General features: G+C 33.7%; 1 protein-coding gene across 1 annotated transcript in view; it reads right to left on the reverse strand.

The window, feature by feature from the left end:
* Window positions 1-14,192, reverse strand: part of AHR (aryl hydrocarbon receptor) — a 62,691-nt gene that overhangs the window by 17,765 nt on the left and 30,734 nt on the right. The window contains exons 3-5 of the mRNA XM_005518854.2: window positions 5,602-5,717; window positions 2,100-2,189; window positions 217-340 (exon numbers count right to left, since the gene is read on the reverse strand). Coding sequence (XP_005518911.1) covers window positions 217-340; window positions 2,100-2,189; window positions 5,602-5,717 — 330 coding nt within the window. The remainder of the gene's footprint in view (window positions 1-216; window positions 341-2,099; window positions 2,190-5,601; window positions 5,718-14,192) is intronic.

A 14,192-nucleotide genomic window follows, 5' to 3' on the forward strand; every position in this document is an offset into this window, starting at 1 on the left:
GCACTTATTTAAAGTGCAAAAAATAGTAATTCTCACTGTTGGCTAAATATGTCTGTAAAATTCAAGTCAATTTGAAATATAGTATTTCTTCCTTTATTCAGCTAAAATTATCTCAGTTTTTTTACATAGACAAATTAAAAAAGCCCAAAAAACAAAACAAACAAACAAAAAACAACAAAAGAAATCCAATAGGCAAACAGTAAATTCTGTTCTCACCTTGTACACTTGGTCCAGAATCATCTGACTGGGCAGGATTTAATGCCCAATGTAGCTGTCGTTGAAACTCAGGTCTGTCTTCTGTGTGAATCAATTCAAATACACTCTGATGTATAATATCCGACTAGGAACAAAAGGAGAAAGGTGAGAAAGAAGAACAATAAGAAAATTATACGACAATGTGATACAAGTTGTCTGATTGACAAAGATGTTGTGGATACAGCAAAATCCATTTTGCTCAGGGATAGACAATACAATCATGTGCAGGTGGGAAAGCTTCATGAAAAGATTTTTAGCAGCAGGGAGAACAGCTCAGTTACACATATGACTGTAAACACGGAAAACAACAAAAATATTGCCTTAGAAAAAAAGGTTACATTATGTCAACTCTTTCTTTACCTGCTTTTACCTAAGAAGGCCTGGAAATACCATGCTTAGGTACTGTTTAAATTATTTAGTTTTATATACTGGTAAATAAAGTACTTGCCAGCTAGTACTTGTCCTACTATAGGTGCTACAGGAATACAAAAGAAGCTAAAGACCCTGAACCAAACTGCCAAAAATAAACCAAGCAGATTATAAACAGTGGATTTGCTTTGTCACTTAAGGATGTGCTAAAACATGTCATTATTAAGCCTTTATTCCACTACCAATTGTGTGGTTAGGAATGTGATCTAAATGGCAAAGGCTCAAGAGCAAGGATCAGTGCTTAGAGGAATTTAAGGGGCAAAAAACACTCAAAATATTAAAGAAAATACTCAGCTGACTGAGAAGAGTTAAGATCCCCGTTTTCAGCATGTTTCAAAAACCCAACCATTATATTAACAGAAAATATTTAAATAAAACATAGATCTAACACAATTGAGATCAACTAGCAAAGCCTGCATCAAATTTTGCTATGATGAATATCATAAAACAATCAGTATTTTCCAGAATAAATTGCCAGAAATGCTAATTTTTGTAACTTTAAAACTTTACTTCTATACCATGCACTCGATTTACTGGCATTACTTCATGAATGTTATGTCCAATTTGTTTCCCAAGCTTTTTTCTTTTTCATTCCCCAACACTGAAGGAATATGTAACCCTAGCAATAAGAGTGGGGGCTTTTTGAAATATTTTCTTTTACACAAATTTTCCCCAATTTCTTATCAGTTACCTGAAACTGCAAACCAAGCAAGGTTTTTCACTATTTTTCAGACAGCAGCTGAATCTGTCAGTATGCAGTATCCATGGATATACATTGAGAACTATAACTATCATCTTCATTCTATCATCTTCACATAAAGTAATCCCAGGAGTTTTTAACAAAGACAGAATTTGCCTGCTATGCCTCAGCCTTTAGTACTTTGGCACCTGGTTTTCAAGCCCAGTGAAGTCAGCCATGTGTGATCTGCACCATAAACAGTAAAAAACAAATGCTTGTTTTGAAATTCATAATTAAATAAATATACATGAGCAAGAGAACAAATTCTAAAAATACCAAAATCAATCACTTGATACTTATAAATCTCAAGGCATATGGAAATAGTTTTTCATGAAAGGTTTCTATTAAAATAATTACCTTCCCATTGAATTATGCCTCACTCAGCATCATAAACTGGGTAACACCACAGTATAAATTTCAAACATTCCAGTAAAGAATAATTAAGTGTGAAAATTTCCTATCTTGCTTAAGTCAACTTTGGAAATTATATTCGTGTTGTGCTTGGCCTGACATCCTGGCTATGAAAGCTGGTAGAAAAGCAATATGGTTTCAAAGTAATTCAACTAAAGTACCACCGATTTTTATTACAAAAAAAAATGTAAGACCCTAAATATGAACACTGACATTCCCTGAAATTAGGCAAAACTTCTGAAAAAAATTGAATAAACAAACTTACTTGTTGGAATCCCAAGTAGTCTTGGATAGTAGAAGAGACGTAAAAAACCAGAGCATCTGCTGTAACAACTAACACAAATCCATTTAATGCCTGGGGAAGAAACACAGCAACCTGTCAGCTCCAGAGATAGAATTTCACATAATTATTGTTGCTCTAGGTCTACCTATACTGTAGTCCACCAATAAAATGTGAAGCATGGAGAAGCACACCATTATCTAACAGCACAAACAGAAGGATTCCTCATAGCATCTCTCTGCAGCATAGGTGTTAAAATGAAGAAAACTGGATCTAACAAAAACAAACAAACTTTGTTGTTTTATTCAGCGGAGAAGCCAAACTGTGTTGATGATTTTTAAAAACTCTTGATTGTACAAGACGAGGGAAAGTAGTATGAAGAACTGTAAGTTTATTTAATATTAACCACAGTTCACAATGCTTGTTTGGCTCAAGCCTTGGATATCCCCAGCTGCCCACTGCACAAATGACAGCCATGTCACAAACCCAGTCCCAAAATCCAATCTATACATAATGCAGTCAGGCCACTGTGGACAGGAAATCAAGCTATTAAGATCCCCTATAAAGTCCAAGAAAACATTTTATAGTTTACTTAAAATAGAAAAACTCTGCAAAAGCGGACTGTTGCAAGTAAACAATGTTTTTGAAGAGATTTCCCCCTCCGTGGAGCAGCAGACCAGGCGGCTCCACACTCAAAGTCACGCAAAGGGCATTTATCTGAGCTCCCAATCAATATGGTCCATGGCAATTGTTGTGATAGCAAACAGTACATTTGTGACTTGGCAGCTCATCTGAAAGGTGCCGATTTACTTCTATGGATTTCAGTCAAGATTTAACAAAAGGCAGTCTCCAGGGGCTGGACTGAGTATATTCTACCACTTAATTTCCTCAGCTGCATTCAAAGGCAAATTTGGCCAGCATACTCAAAACACTTTTTTTAAAAAATCTTTTTATTGATGCAGAATTATTATACACAGAAAATGTAAAGTAAGTGAAGGATATCCTATATCTTGCTGCAACAAAGTACTAATACATAAATGAAATATCTGATTAAATGGCTGATCTTTAAATGCTGTGAACCACTCCAATTTAATGTGTAGATATTACTTAATCTACTCTCATAAACAGCTGTTAGCTCTATAAAAGATCCTTATAAGTTTAGTAAATTTTATGTGAATAAAGAATGAGCTAAAAAAATCAATAATAATCTGAATTTTAATAGCATAGTCAATCCAAGAAATCTTACACAGAATCTTTGGTTTTAATGAAGCTTGCAGTAATTTCATGGGAGAAGAATGCCGCAGTGTCCTCTGCTGACCTGTTCTGCAGGGCATTTCACCTCAGCTGGTTGACATGAAAAATCTGCAAGCTGCACAGCCTCTAACTTTGTCTCAAATGTTAAAATTGGTTATTCTGGTCCATTTCATACAGAGCTACCTACACCTTCTGTACCTGGAATTCAATCACATTTTGCACTGGCCCTGGTACACAGCTCATCTCAAACCAGGATTGTTACTGAGATAGCCATATGCATTATTTAAGCCACAAATTCTGTAACATGCATATATCTGGATATATCAATAAGTGGGAGATGAGTTCTGATGGAGAGTTTTGCAAAATGCAATCCAAAAATAATTATCCAAAAACACATAATGAAATTTCTCAGTGAGTTTATTATTCTGGAGAACTGAAAATTATATTTGTGCTCTAAAAATTACTCTCAATGCTCCTAATAAAAAAGGTAGTTTCAAATTTGTTCATTACTGTTGAGAATTAGGTCTTAAAAATGTCTTAGAGGTCATCATTTGTCTTGCACTTTTTATCATAAACTTGTTTGGGCTGTAATAGATTTTGTATTTTAAATAGGAATTTAAAATATTTTAAATATTTTTAAAGGAAATTTAGCTTGCTTTTAAGGAAGGCACATTTATGTATTTGATCTCTGCTTCCACAATAGATTGGATTGGCAAGACAGTTTCTGTGTTGGAAATTAAAGACAATTTTCTGTTTGTTAGCAAGCAAGCAAAAGCAACTGACAAATAAAAGCAAATATCACCTTAGCAAAATGAAAAAAGGTAGGGAGATAATAAAAGGAAAACGTTCATCATCAGTTATAATTTATTCACCTGCATAATGCAAAAGACTTCTGAGCAGTAGTGTAAGGGAAGGACTTTTATCAGTATTTACAACTTACTGATTCCCACTATGTCATAAAAAATTCCTAATTTCATCACACTCATGACTTATAACCTCGTGACTCTCACAGCCTAGGAAAATTCCATCTGTGTATTCATTCTCATAAATTTTTTCCAATATATAAAATGTTTACAAAACAAATTCATTGAAGAAGTGCAGTTAATTTACTTCCCAAGAGGGGTAGAATTTTCAGCAATAAATATATCACCCACTTAATTTTCATACTGGAAAAAAGTTCCCTCATGTAACTTCCACTCAGAAGTAATTAAAAATCCCCTGTATTTCAGATGAATTAGATGCTTTCAATATAAACCATATATTTCTGCTTTTTAGGCTTTTTTCTTTTTAAAAGAAAGCTGTTCACTGGCAGCAACTACACAACAGTTCTTTGTCATACTTTATTAAGTTTAGAAAATAAAATACATGTCCTAGTTTTTTTTAGTTGGTTAGAAAACAATTTTCAATTAGCATCAACTTAAAATAATTGTTTTGTGGGATTCTTAGAACCTATTTTAATTTCTAATCTTTGAACACTGAAATTCATTTTGTTCTAAGCAAACAATTGACTCTGACTGAATGATTTGCCACTTTTGATAGATACATCAGAGTGCAACCTGTGTAGAAGACAGACTACCAACACACTTCAAATGGAGCTGCACGTCTCCATAAAATCTATTTTGTGAAACTAGTTAGAAAATTGCAATACCTGTATTTTTAATTTCTTGAGTTTAATCTGGACTTGGTAGTATATATTTACCCATATGCTTTGACACTCTAGGACATTAAAACAGGCTAGACAATTTAAAAAAAAAAACAAAGCCCACACTTCAATTAATATTTTCCATTAGTTCATATAAAAGTTATTCAAAGTATTTTAAAATTTCTCCTGAATCTACATGCATGCTGAGTTCTTTCAAACCACTGAGAAAAAAAGATATTTCAGCAAGCCCAAGGTGTTTGAAGGAGAAATTGTTTCTTTCCAACAACTAGTCACCAAATTTATCTGGTCCTTATAAAAACTGTTCTTCTATATTAACATCTTTATTAAAAACAGATACAGAGATGGGGTCCCCCTAATAAATTACTTAGAAACATTCTAACATCCACTCTTAAGTCCCAAATACCAAAGAAAATCCAAGAGCTGTTTAATATTGCCCTAAAGAAAATGAGAAAGGAATTTCACAATACGAAAACGTTTTCTATCTCATCACTGAGCATCTTGTATGTTATATATAGGTGTTTGGGTTTTATTTTTTAAATCTTTGTACAATATGTCTATTGCAAAACATACCTGCAACAGGAGTTCACCTTCCAGGATCTGCATCCCTTCTCCACACTTTCCTGTTCTAGAGGTTTCCTGAATGCCATTTCTTTCTGGTCTGGTAGAGCTAGATGATTTTAATGCAACTAGAACAAAGAAAAGAAAAATGAAATTAAGCAATCTTTGAAAGGCTCGTTAGAAATTTAGGTAATGATCTGCTATTTTGTGTAAGAAAAAAATGGATTTAAATATATATATTTTATATATATTATAAATTCAATCTAATGAAATATTTTTGTTTCCATGTCAAACCCTTTCCTTACCTTTAGAGTGCACCCCTCTATTTTGTCATCCTTCTCTTTTCTATATATAATAATTTCACAACAAAAATCATTATTATTGCAATCAACCCAAGTCTCATTATTTTATACCTTCTTCCTTCTCTTCACAATAAGTCCCACTTCTATTTTGTCACTCTTGTGACAAAGAAAGGCCCCTTTGTTTCCATAGGCTATCTTCCTCTAACGATAGCAATGCTGTGTTAAGGCAGGAAAACACCTACACTTATTCTTATCCCACCTAATTTCAGATGTCAAACTATGGTTCATCAGACAGGTAAGCCTGCTCAAGACCTAAAGCTCCCTTCAGGGAAAGGAAGGAAAGAATCATGAACCCTAAATGCATGCTATATAATAAAAGATCCCAACAAAACAAAGAAAGGTACTTCAAATAAAAAGGTGTGGGTATTTTCTGTCATAGTTAAATTTTAACTTTTTAAACAGCTAGGCACTCTTTGCAACTACAGATAAAATACTGTAACAATGAATCATCATTATTCAGATCATAAATATATGTAATTGAGAGAAAAAATTACCCAGTGACTAAGAAATGAAGAATCATACCGTATTGCTAAGAAGCTCCCATAAGCCATTCCCATCTCTGCATCCTTCTAATAAACAAGATGCTGTCAAATAAAACTACATACTCAAAGATCACCCATAACTCAGAATTTACCTACTTTTCACTGCTCTAAAAATGAGGGGGAAAAAAAAAAGAAGTCTTCAAATCAGAAATTAATCTGAGTAGGTCTGTAGTGTCTAAACCGCTTAGAATTACTTGAGCAATTGTACGTTAAACCTTTACCATAAAACTAAAGGCCAACAACTCTCAACCCCAAAATTTCTGTGCTGCAAAGCAAGGGATTTCTATATTAGTACAAATAGAATACAATATAAAAAATATTTTTGTGATTTATGAAATATAATAGGATAAAACCTATAAAAACAACTGCACTTCTATAAAATACAAGTTTCTCACAATGATGGGATAGTCAGCCTAAATTTTAAATGAGTTTTCAACCTGCTGAAAACTTTCATTTTTTCCATTGTTTAGAACTTTAGTCAAGAATCCTGAAGAACTTCTGTTCACTCACTTTTAAATTACATTAAATGATATTTTACACTATATATATTAACCGAAAGACAAATTATGCATTTCCTGGTTTTTTAAGCTATCATGGCAGCTGAGAACATTCAAAGCCAGACAGTTTTCATTAAAATATACCTCAAAGACACCACAGAGGAAAAATGTGTTCTAAAGAGATATTACCTGATTAATCAGATCAGAACGTATCTAAAGGTCTGCTTTGAGATAAAAACCCTAATGCTGGTGTTCTTCCTACAAGGTGCCCAAAATGTCCTGCAAAAGGCCACACAGAGGCACAGTGACAAATTCATGTAAAAAGGTTACATAGCCAACTTTTTTCCTAGCATTATTTCAAAAGGATATATAGAATATTCACTAAACACCCCTGAAGCCAACAGGTAGTAGAAGAAAACGTTTTGAAATTTATATTGCATGATTATTGAGAAAGTCCACATTCAGCTGTGAAAGCTGCAAGTAAAGATGCCTAATCACCCTTGCCATTCTGCAAAATACTATAAGCCATTAAATACAAATATGTTTTTTCTTTTATAATGTCTAATAGGATAGAATATTGTCTGAGAGATAAAATCTACCAGAGCTTCAGAGCTCAAATGTAGCCAATGCATTGGTGGCTGTATTCCTCCTAACTTTCAAGGTGCACAATAGGTACATGTGAAGTTAAACATTTTCCTGAATTGGAATCTACAGCTTTTGCAGAAATCAGAATGTGGATGGAAGCTGTTTACAAGTAAGGCACATGGAAAATTGCCAACAATCTGGATTAGTGAAAACAGAAGATACAGTGGAAATTAGAGCTGTATATCCATAATTTGGTATATAATTCCTAAAAAAAAAAAAAAAAAAAAAGGGAATAAATCCAAATTTACCTTGTTCTGACAGAAAAATCACAGGTATATTAGTGCATGCTACAAGCCACCCAAGTCCCTGGCACTAAACAACCCAGATACCAGGATGCACACTTGTAATGTGTGCTTTTATACTGTCAAATTGAAGGCTACCAGAAACACAGAGCCTTACAGCATGGGAGGACCACCTTGCTAAGCAGCAGTTCTGAACAGACTTAGCCACACAATAATGTGGCCTCAGAAATATCAGCTAGAGATATAATAATAGCTAATGGAAAGGAGAATTAAATCTTAAAAAGCATAACTCATCCAAAAGTAATATTACAGTCAACACCACCTGGTTTAAAATCAACCATGTGTGTTCTGCTAGTTCTCATAGTCCATTTTACTCATGTCATCAGACAAAATAATCTCAATAGTTCATTATTCTACAGCTTTTGAATATCTGAATTAAACAGAATTTGTTGTGAGCTATCCCCTCTTAATTTTCCTACACAGGAAATTAAAACATGAATGCTCACACAGGTAAAGAGAAAAAATTTGTACACATATTCTAGAATATACTCACGATCAAATGACTTCTCAGAATTTCCCATTAATAATTGTAAAGCATCAAAAATGAAGCAAATTTGCTTATACTTGTAAAAAAAAAAACCCAAATCAAATGAGCAAACAAACAAAAAACCCCAAACCAAAAAACATCTGTTACACAATTTTAGTAGGAAGGTTGGATTGTAAGTACCTGCTTTCCAAGTGGGTTAATGATTGTCATTCAATCCTAAATCCAACAATAAGCATAATTTCCATTGCCTAGACTTCCCTCATTTGAAGTCCAAGCTGAATCTCAAAGACAACTAGATAGTGACATTTAATAGATTTTTCTAGACATAAATATATATATATATATATATATTCTGATACATTTGTTTTATGGTTGTGAAATTCTTTAACACCCAAGCCAGCAAATATAGAAGACAGTTGCTTTTACATTACATCTACAATGATAAATTAAGTAACAATGCTTACATCAGTATTTACCAGCTTCTTATCTCTAACCTTAACTGTTACATTCAGGTGATAAGAGATACAATACAGAGTAGGGGGGAAAAAAGTGTTTGACATACTACTTCAAGTCTGAAACAGAGTTCTAGCAATTGAGTTCTAACTATTGCCAAAAGCCACCTTTCATTTTAAAACCATGTAAGTATTCATTAAAAAATTATTTTCAATACATAAGGACAAGAGGTATTAGGTGATCTTCCTTATTTCCAACCAACAATCAGTATAAGAAACTGCATGAGTTATAAGCAGCTTGCTGAATCAACTAATAATTCATAATAGATTAATTTCATTAGTTACCTGCTGAGATATTCAGGAGGTAAGCTGAGGAAAATTATTGAAAAAACAAGTCTATCTACCATCTCATTTAATATAAATGCTGTCCCTCAAGTGAGACTCTAGTCCAAGATGAAAAACATTTTTTTCACCTTCAAACACCTGATCTCTAAGGTTTATACTTGGTAGGTATCCTCCCCTCAAGCTTCAACCCACAACCAGCGTCCTCTTCCTTCCAGGCTGTCACTCCTGTTCTCAATAAGAAACTCTGCCATGACTTCCTCACTTGACAGGCAGCTGCCCTGAAGTCCCAGCTCCACTATTTCATCCACTTCTGCTCACAAAATCGATGACCAGGCAGCCATCTGTAGCTACCAGAGCACCTTCAACAGCAGTCCTGTGAATGATGATTCCTTATTCTCTTTGCCAGAAGTTACAACAGCAGAGAATCACAAAAACGTCACAGAACAAGAGCAAATGCACTCAGATGTACTTGAAAAGGGCTCTACCTGTACTAATTGTTGCAAAGTTAATAAAGTGGAGAGAATTCATAATAAGGTACATATGTACCTAGCCAAGTTTCTGATGAGCATTCATGCAGAAGCCTGATTTAACACATACATACTTGAACTGCTGAATTTACTATCACTTTAAGGATAAAATATATAGTTAAATTACTTCAAGACAAAGGCATTCAAAAACTGTTCCACTTGCCCTGTTCATGAAAGAAGTGACAAAGTGACACACTAAAACACTTATACAAATATTCCAAAGAAATATCAGTAACAACAAATCTAATAATAATACCTTTAACCTCAATGTGACTAATATCTTATGTAATAATCAATTGTCTGACCACAGAACAACAGAGTAGCATCCATCAGTGGGCATCAGGACACTGTCAGTACTCAACTCACCCAAACCAAGTTTATTATACTGTTTTCCTCAAATCTAGAAACTACTAAATTTGGAAGAAAGTAAATTTTATTTTCAAGTCATCAGAAAGAACATAGTAAATGAGAAAAATAAATAAAAGGGGGTTTTTTTATGTGTTGAGTGAATAAAGAAGCTTTTCTGACCTAAATGCACATTTGCTGGTGCTCAGCTGTGAATTCTGGAGAGATTTTTCTCCACTGAAACCCGAGCATTTGCACACCAAATGTCTCTTACTATCAAAGGAGTGAAAAAATATATTATTAAGGTTTCCATCTCAAAATTCACCTAATATAGCCACATGTTATTACAGTGCTGAATAAAACCATTTCAGCAACTGCTGGCTGAAAAGCTTCATGGAAACCACACCAAAGTACGATGTGTTTAGAACCTTTTCCTGTTCCTACCTCTTCTTCCCCAAAGAAAAAGCGTAGCAAATTTTTTTAGTGGAGTCAGGGTAGCTCACTACCAAGAGGTGTAGGGAACAGAATATTACAATGCCAAATTTTAAACAGACCTTTTAAAATCATATTGAGATGCAATTAAATTATTTGAATCAGAAAATACTTTTAGATGAATGATCTGTTCAAGCCTAAAACTGTATTGAAGTAACGTTTGTCTAATATCACAAGTGTATCACTAGCACATCAGTCATGCAGTCCTGGAATTTAATCTTAAAGAGCTTCCCAGAACTGCTTTAAATCAAATCTTGGCACGGTTTCCAAAATCCGGCCAAACAGGTCAAAGTTTGCAGTCAGAGACAATTGAGACCATTTCATAACCTTTTCAGTAGATTTATAAATTCTACTTCTCTGTTCTAGATTACTGTACAAAAACAACCGTTCTCTTGAGCGGGTGGTCTTGCTCCAGCAAGAAACGCTAAGCTTCAACACAAAGGTCACCAGCTAACACAAGACAAGGAGGGCACTACTGAGGAAACAGTAGTTTAATATTAAACTCTTGCCTAAATCATTAACTTAAGCTAAACTGTTTATACTGGTGAAAGATCCATTTTAAGTGGGAGAAAGTATTATATATACACACCTATGTATCTACATGCAACTTTATCTATTTCCATTACTCAAGATTATATAAAACATTTTGCACCTGTGATCTCTAACATTGTCAAGGCAAAAATGTTTATGGAATTAAGTAACACAAGGAAAAAATGCAATTAATTCTTTTTCTAGGAAGATAAAAGAGGCATTGAATTCATATTTTGTAAATAGCTACACTTCTAGATAGCAAAAACTACATTTTAGTAATAAAACTTGCGAAGGATTGCTCTGTATTCAGAGATACAAGAGAAAATAAAATTTAGAATTATCATAACTAGTTCTAAAGTTATGGTTATGTTACATAAGGCAAGATTGACTTCTGTGTAGGCTGCACTTACAAGCAAAACACGTTACATATAGGTGGGGAAAAGTTTTCACTGTATGTGATATCCTTATGTTTTTAATTTCTTACTTTTTCACTTATTATTCTGAATAATTGTCAAGATAGATTTACAGCAGATCTTCCTTACACGTCTGAAGATGAAATAATTTAAGAGCAGTCTTCCTGGTAAACTTCAGTACAGCTTTGAAATTACAGTAAACTACATGGATGGAGCAATGTATAACAACGTGTTCTACTGCAACTCCAAAATGTAAATACATTAATAAAAATGTAAAAAATACATCACTTTTCTGATGAGCAGAGCAACATCAGAGCACTATCAGAAGAAAACACCTTACAAAAGTAGTCATGGAAGTTGAATAACCAGATTTTGTAAATATAAGGAAAATGAGGATGAAATTGTATATTTGGTAGTGACTAGTAAAAAAGGATATATTTTTCTCCATTAAGCATCAATGAATGCACCCAATTATGACAGTGCTGGAACAGCTTTCAAAAAATATATTTTAAAGCAAAAAAATTACCAATAAAACATACACAGGAGCCTTTACTTTCAAAAAAAAAAGCCAAATACAGTTTAAAAATTAGTAACAACCAACTTTCAGCCTCAGAAGACATGGTACATTGATCCATAAATATATTTTCAGCTAATGCAGAAACATATAAATATGTCTACATATTTAGGAAAAGTTACTGAAAGAACCTATAAGCCACAGAAGACAGTTATTTCTTGATTTGGCCTCAAAAAATGATTCATGGTTCAAGAGAGAGAAAATGCCATGAAGCAGCTATCACAAAAGAATAAATCATACCACCATGAATACTTTCGAAGAAATGTTAGTAGATTACAGTTGGTGAAAGAAGAAAAAAAAGGTACTGAGGGGAAATAATACTTTTACCAGAGTAAGTTTTAAAAAGAGAGGGGAAAAAAAAAAGCCTGAAAAATTATGTCCCTTTTTTTAAAAAGGAGAACAGAATGAGGGTAAGTGGTCAGGTTCTGGGCATTTCCTGGGCTTTTGTCAGTAACTTGACTGCTGTACAGATACAGATTGCTTAATGATGCTACAAATCTCTAGAAATCAAATATTTGCAGGTGTGCAGATTTTGTGACTGCAACCAGAGCCCAGCAGCACCACAGGCCTGCACTGGATGTACTACAAGTTCTGTGCATGTGCACCCCTCCATTTCCAGTCATCCAGTACTTTCTTTGTAGTCCAAATTCAAACCAAATAAAGTGCGTACTCATCAGCTATACAATCAGACACAGCAGAGAGAGCACAAGTCTACCCATCTGCAAGGATGTTTAAGTATAAACCAAATATTATTTGAGGGAGGAAGAAATATAGGACTTGCCCAAAAATAGGTTAAGAACAGGAAAAGGAAATTTTCATCTCCAAAGCAGATTATTCCAAAGGTTAAATGTGCCTTAATACAAAATGTTTCAATAGAAACTGTTGGGAACCAATAGTGGCTGCCACCAAAGCACCTACTACAATATAACCATATGTATTTGCTAGACTGTGGAGAAATATTTATACTGTTGGAGTAACCAAGATAAACAAATTTCAATATTAAGGTTCTATTAAGAATCCTACTTGAACATTTCAGAGACCGCGGATTAAAACAGACCTACAAACCAAAAATAAACCACTAAATATTCTGTCAGCATTAGACTGAAATTACTCAAGGTACAGCTCCAGAACTTCCCAAGGGCCCTGCTGTACTTACACTTCAGACATGTCTTCATACATATTTTACACTCAAGAGAAAAGCACAGAAGTGGTACACATTACTTGAACTACTGCAGGAATCTAAAACAGTCTCTTGATTGCAATCAATATATAACGAATATATGTGAGGAATAAAAGCAGCACACAACATTTTCCTCAGTACCAAGCACCATGATTTTTGTACATGTGATATTTCAGATTCACCTAACAAAGCCCATCTAGATTTAAAGTGACCTTGTGTTTCCCCTACTACACAAAAAAGGTCCAGAGTGGAAAATACTATTTTTAATATATCTGTGATCAAATAATACGCTTAAATAATTTAGCATGAAAGCTATTTTTGGCATAAGGAAGTCTGTTGCTTGCCCTTTCAAAATTGACATGTCTGGAGTTCAGATCAGTTGTACTTGGTTTCCAGGTCTATGGCAAGGATACATTTCCAATGCTCAGAGTTATAAATCATAAAACTGACAAAAACTTGGCTGTAGTATCACCTTTTTTTCTACCTAAACTTCAATCAAATTTCATTGGCCAAGACTCAAAGGGAGCCACAAATTTGCCAGAAATTACATTTCTGAATCACAAGATTACTTATAAGATAGTAAATGTGTACACTCATTTGTTCTACTGGGGGGAAAAAAGAAATAATCTTTTCTCTAAATCTAATTTTGCTGCTTAATAAAATTACCAACACTAACAACAAACAGAAGCAGAAAAAAAAACTTTCAAAAAGTTTCTAAACCCTATGGCTTTGTTGATAAACCACCATATCCTAGAAATACTGTAGTGTAGTATTTTAATTCCCCTTACTTTATGATATTTTATACTTGAACATACTATTTGAATATGTATCTTCTAAAGAACAAGATTTTCATTTAAATTTACAATGTTTTTCATTTAAATAATTATTAAATTACATATGTAGAAAAAA

Source organism: Pseudopodoces humilis, chromosome 1, assembly GCF_049639895.1.
Source record: "Pseudopodoces humilis isolate 2021_Gansu_Grassland_sample_001 chromosome 1, ASM4963989v1, whole genome shotgun sequence".
NCBI lineage: Eukaryota > Metazoa > Chordata > Aves > Passeriformes > Paridae > Pseudopodoces > Pseudopodoces humilis.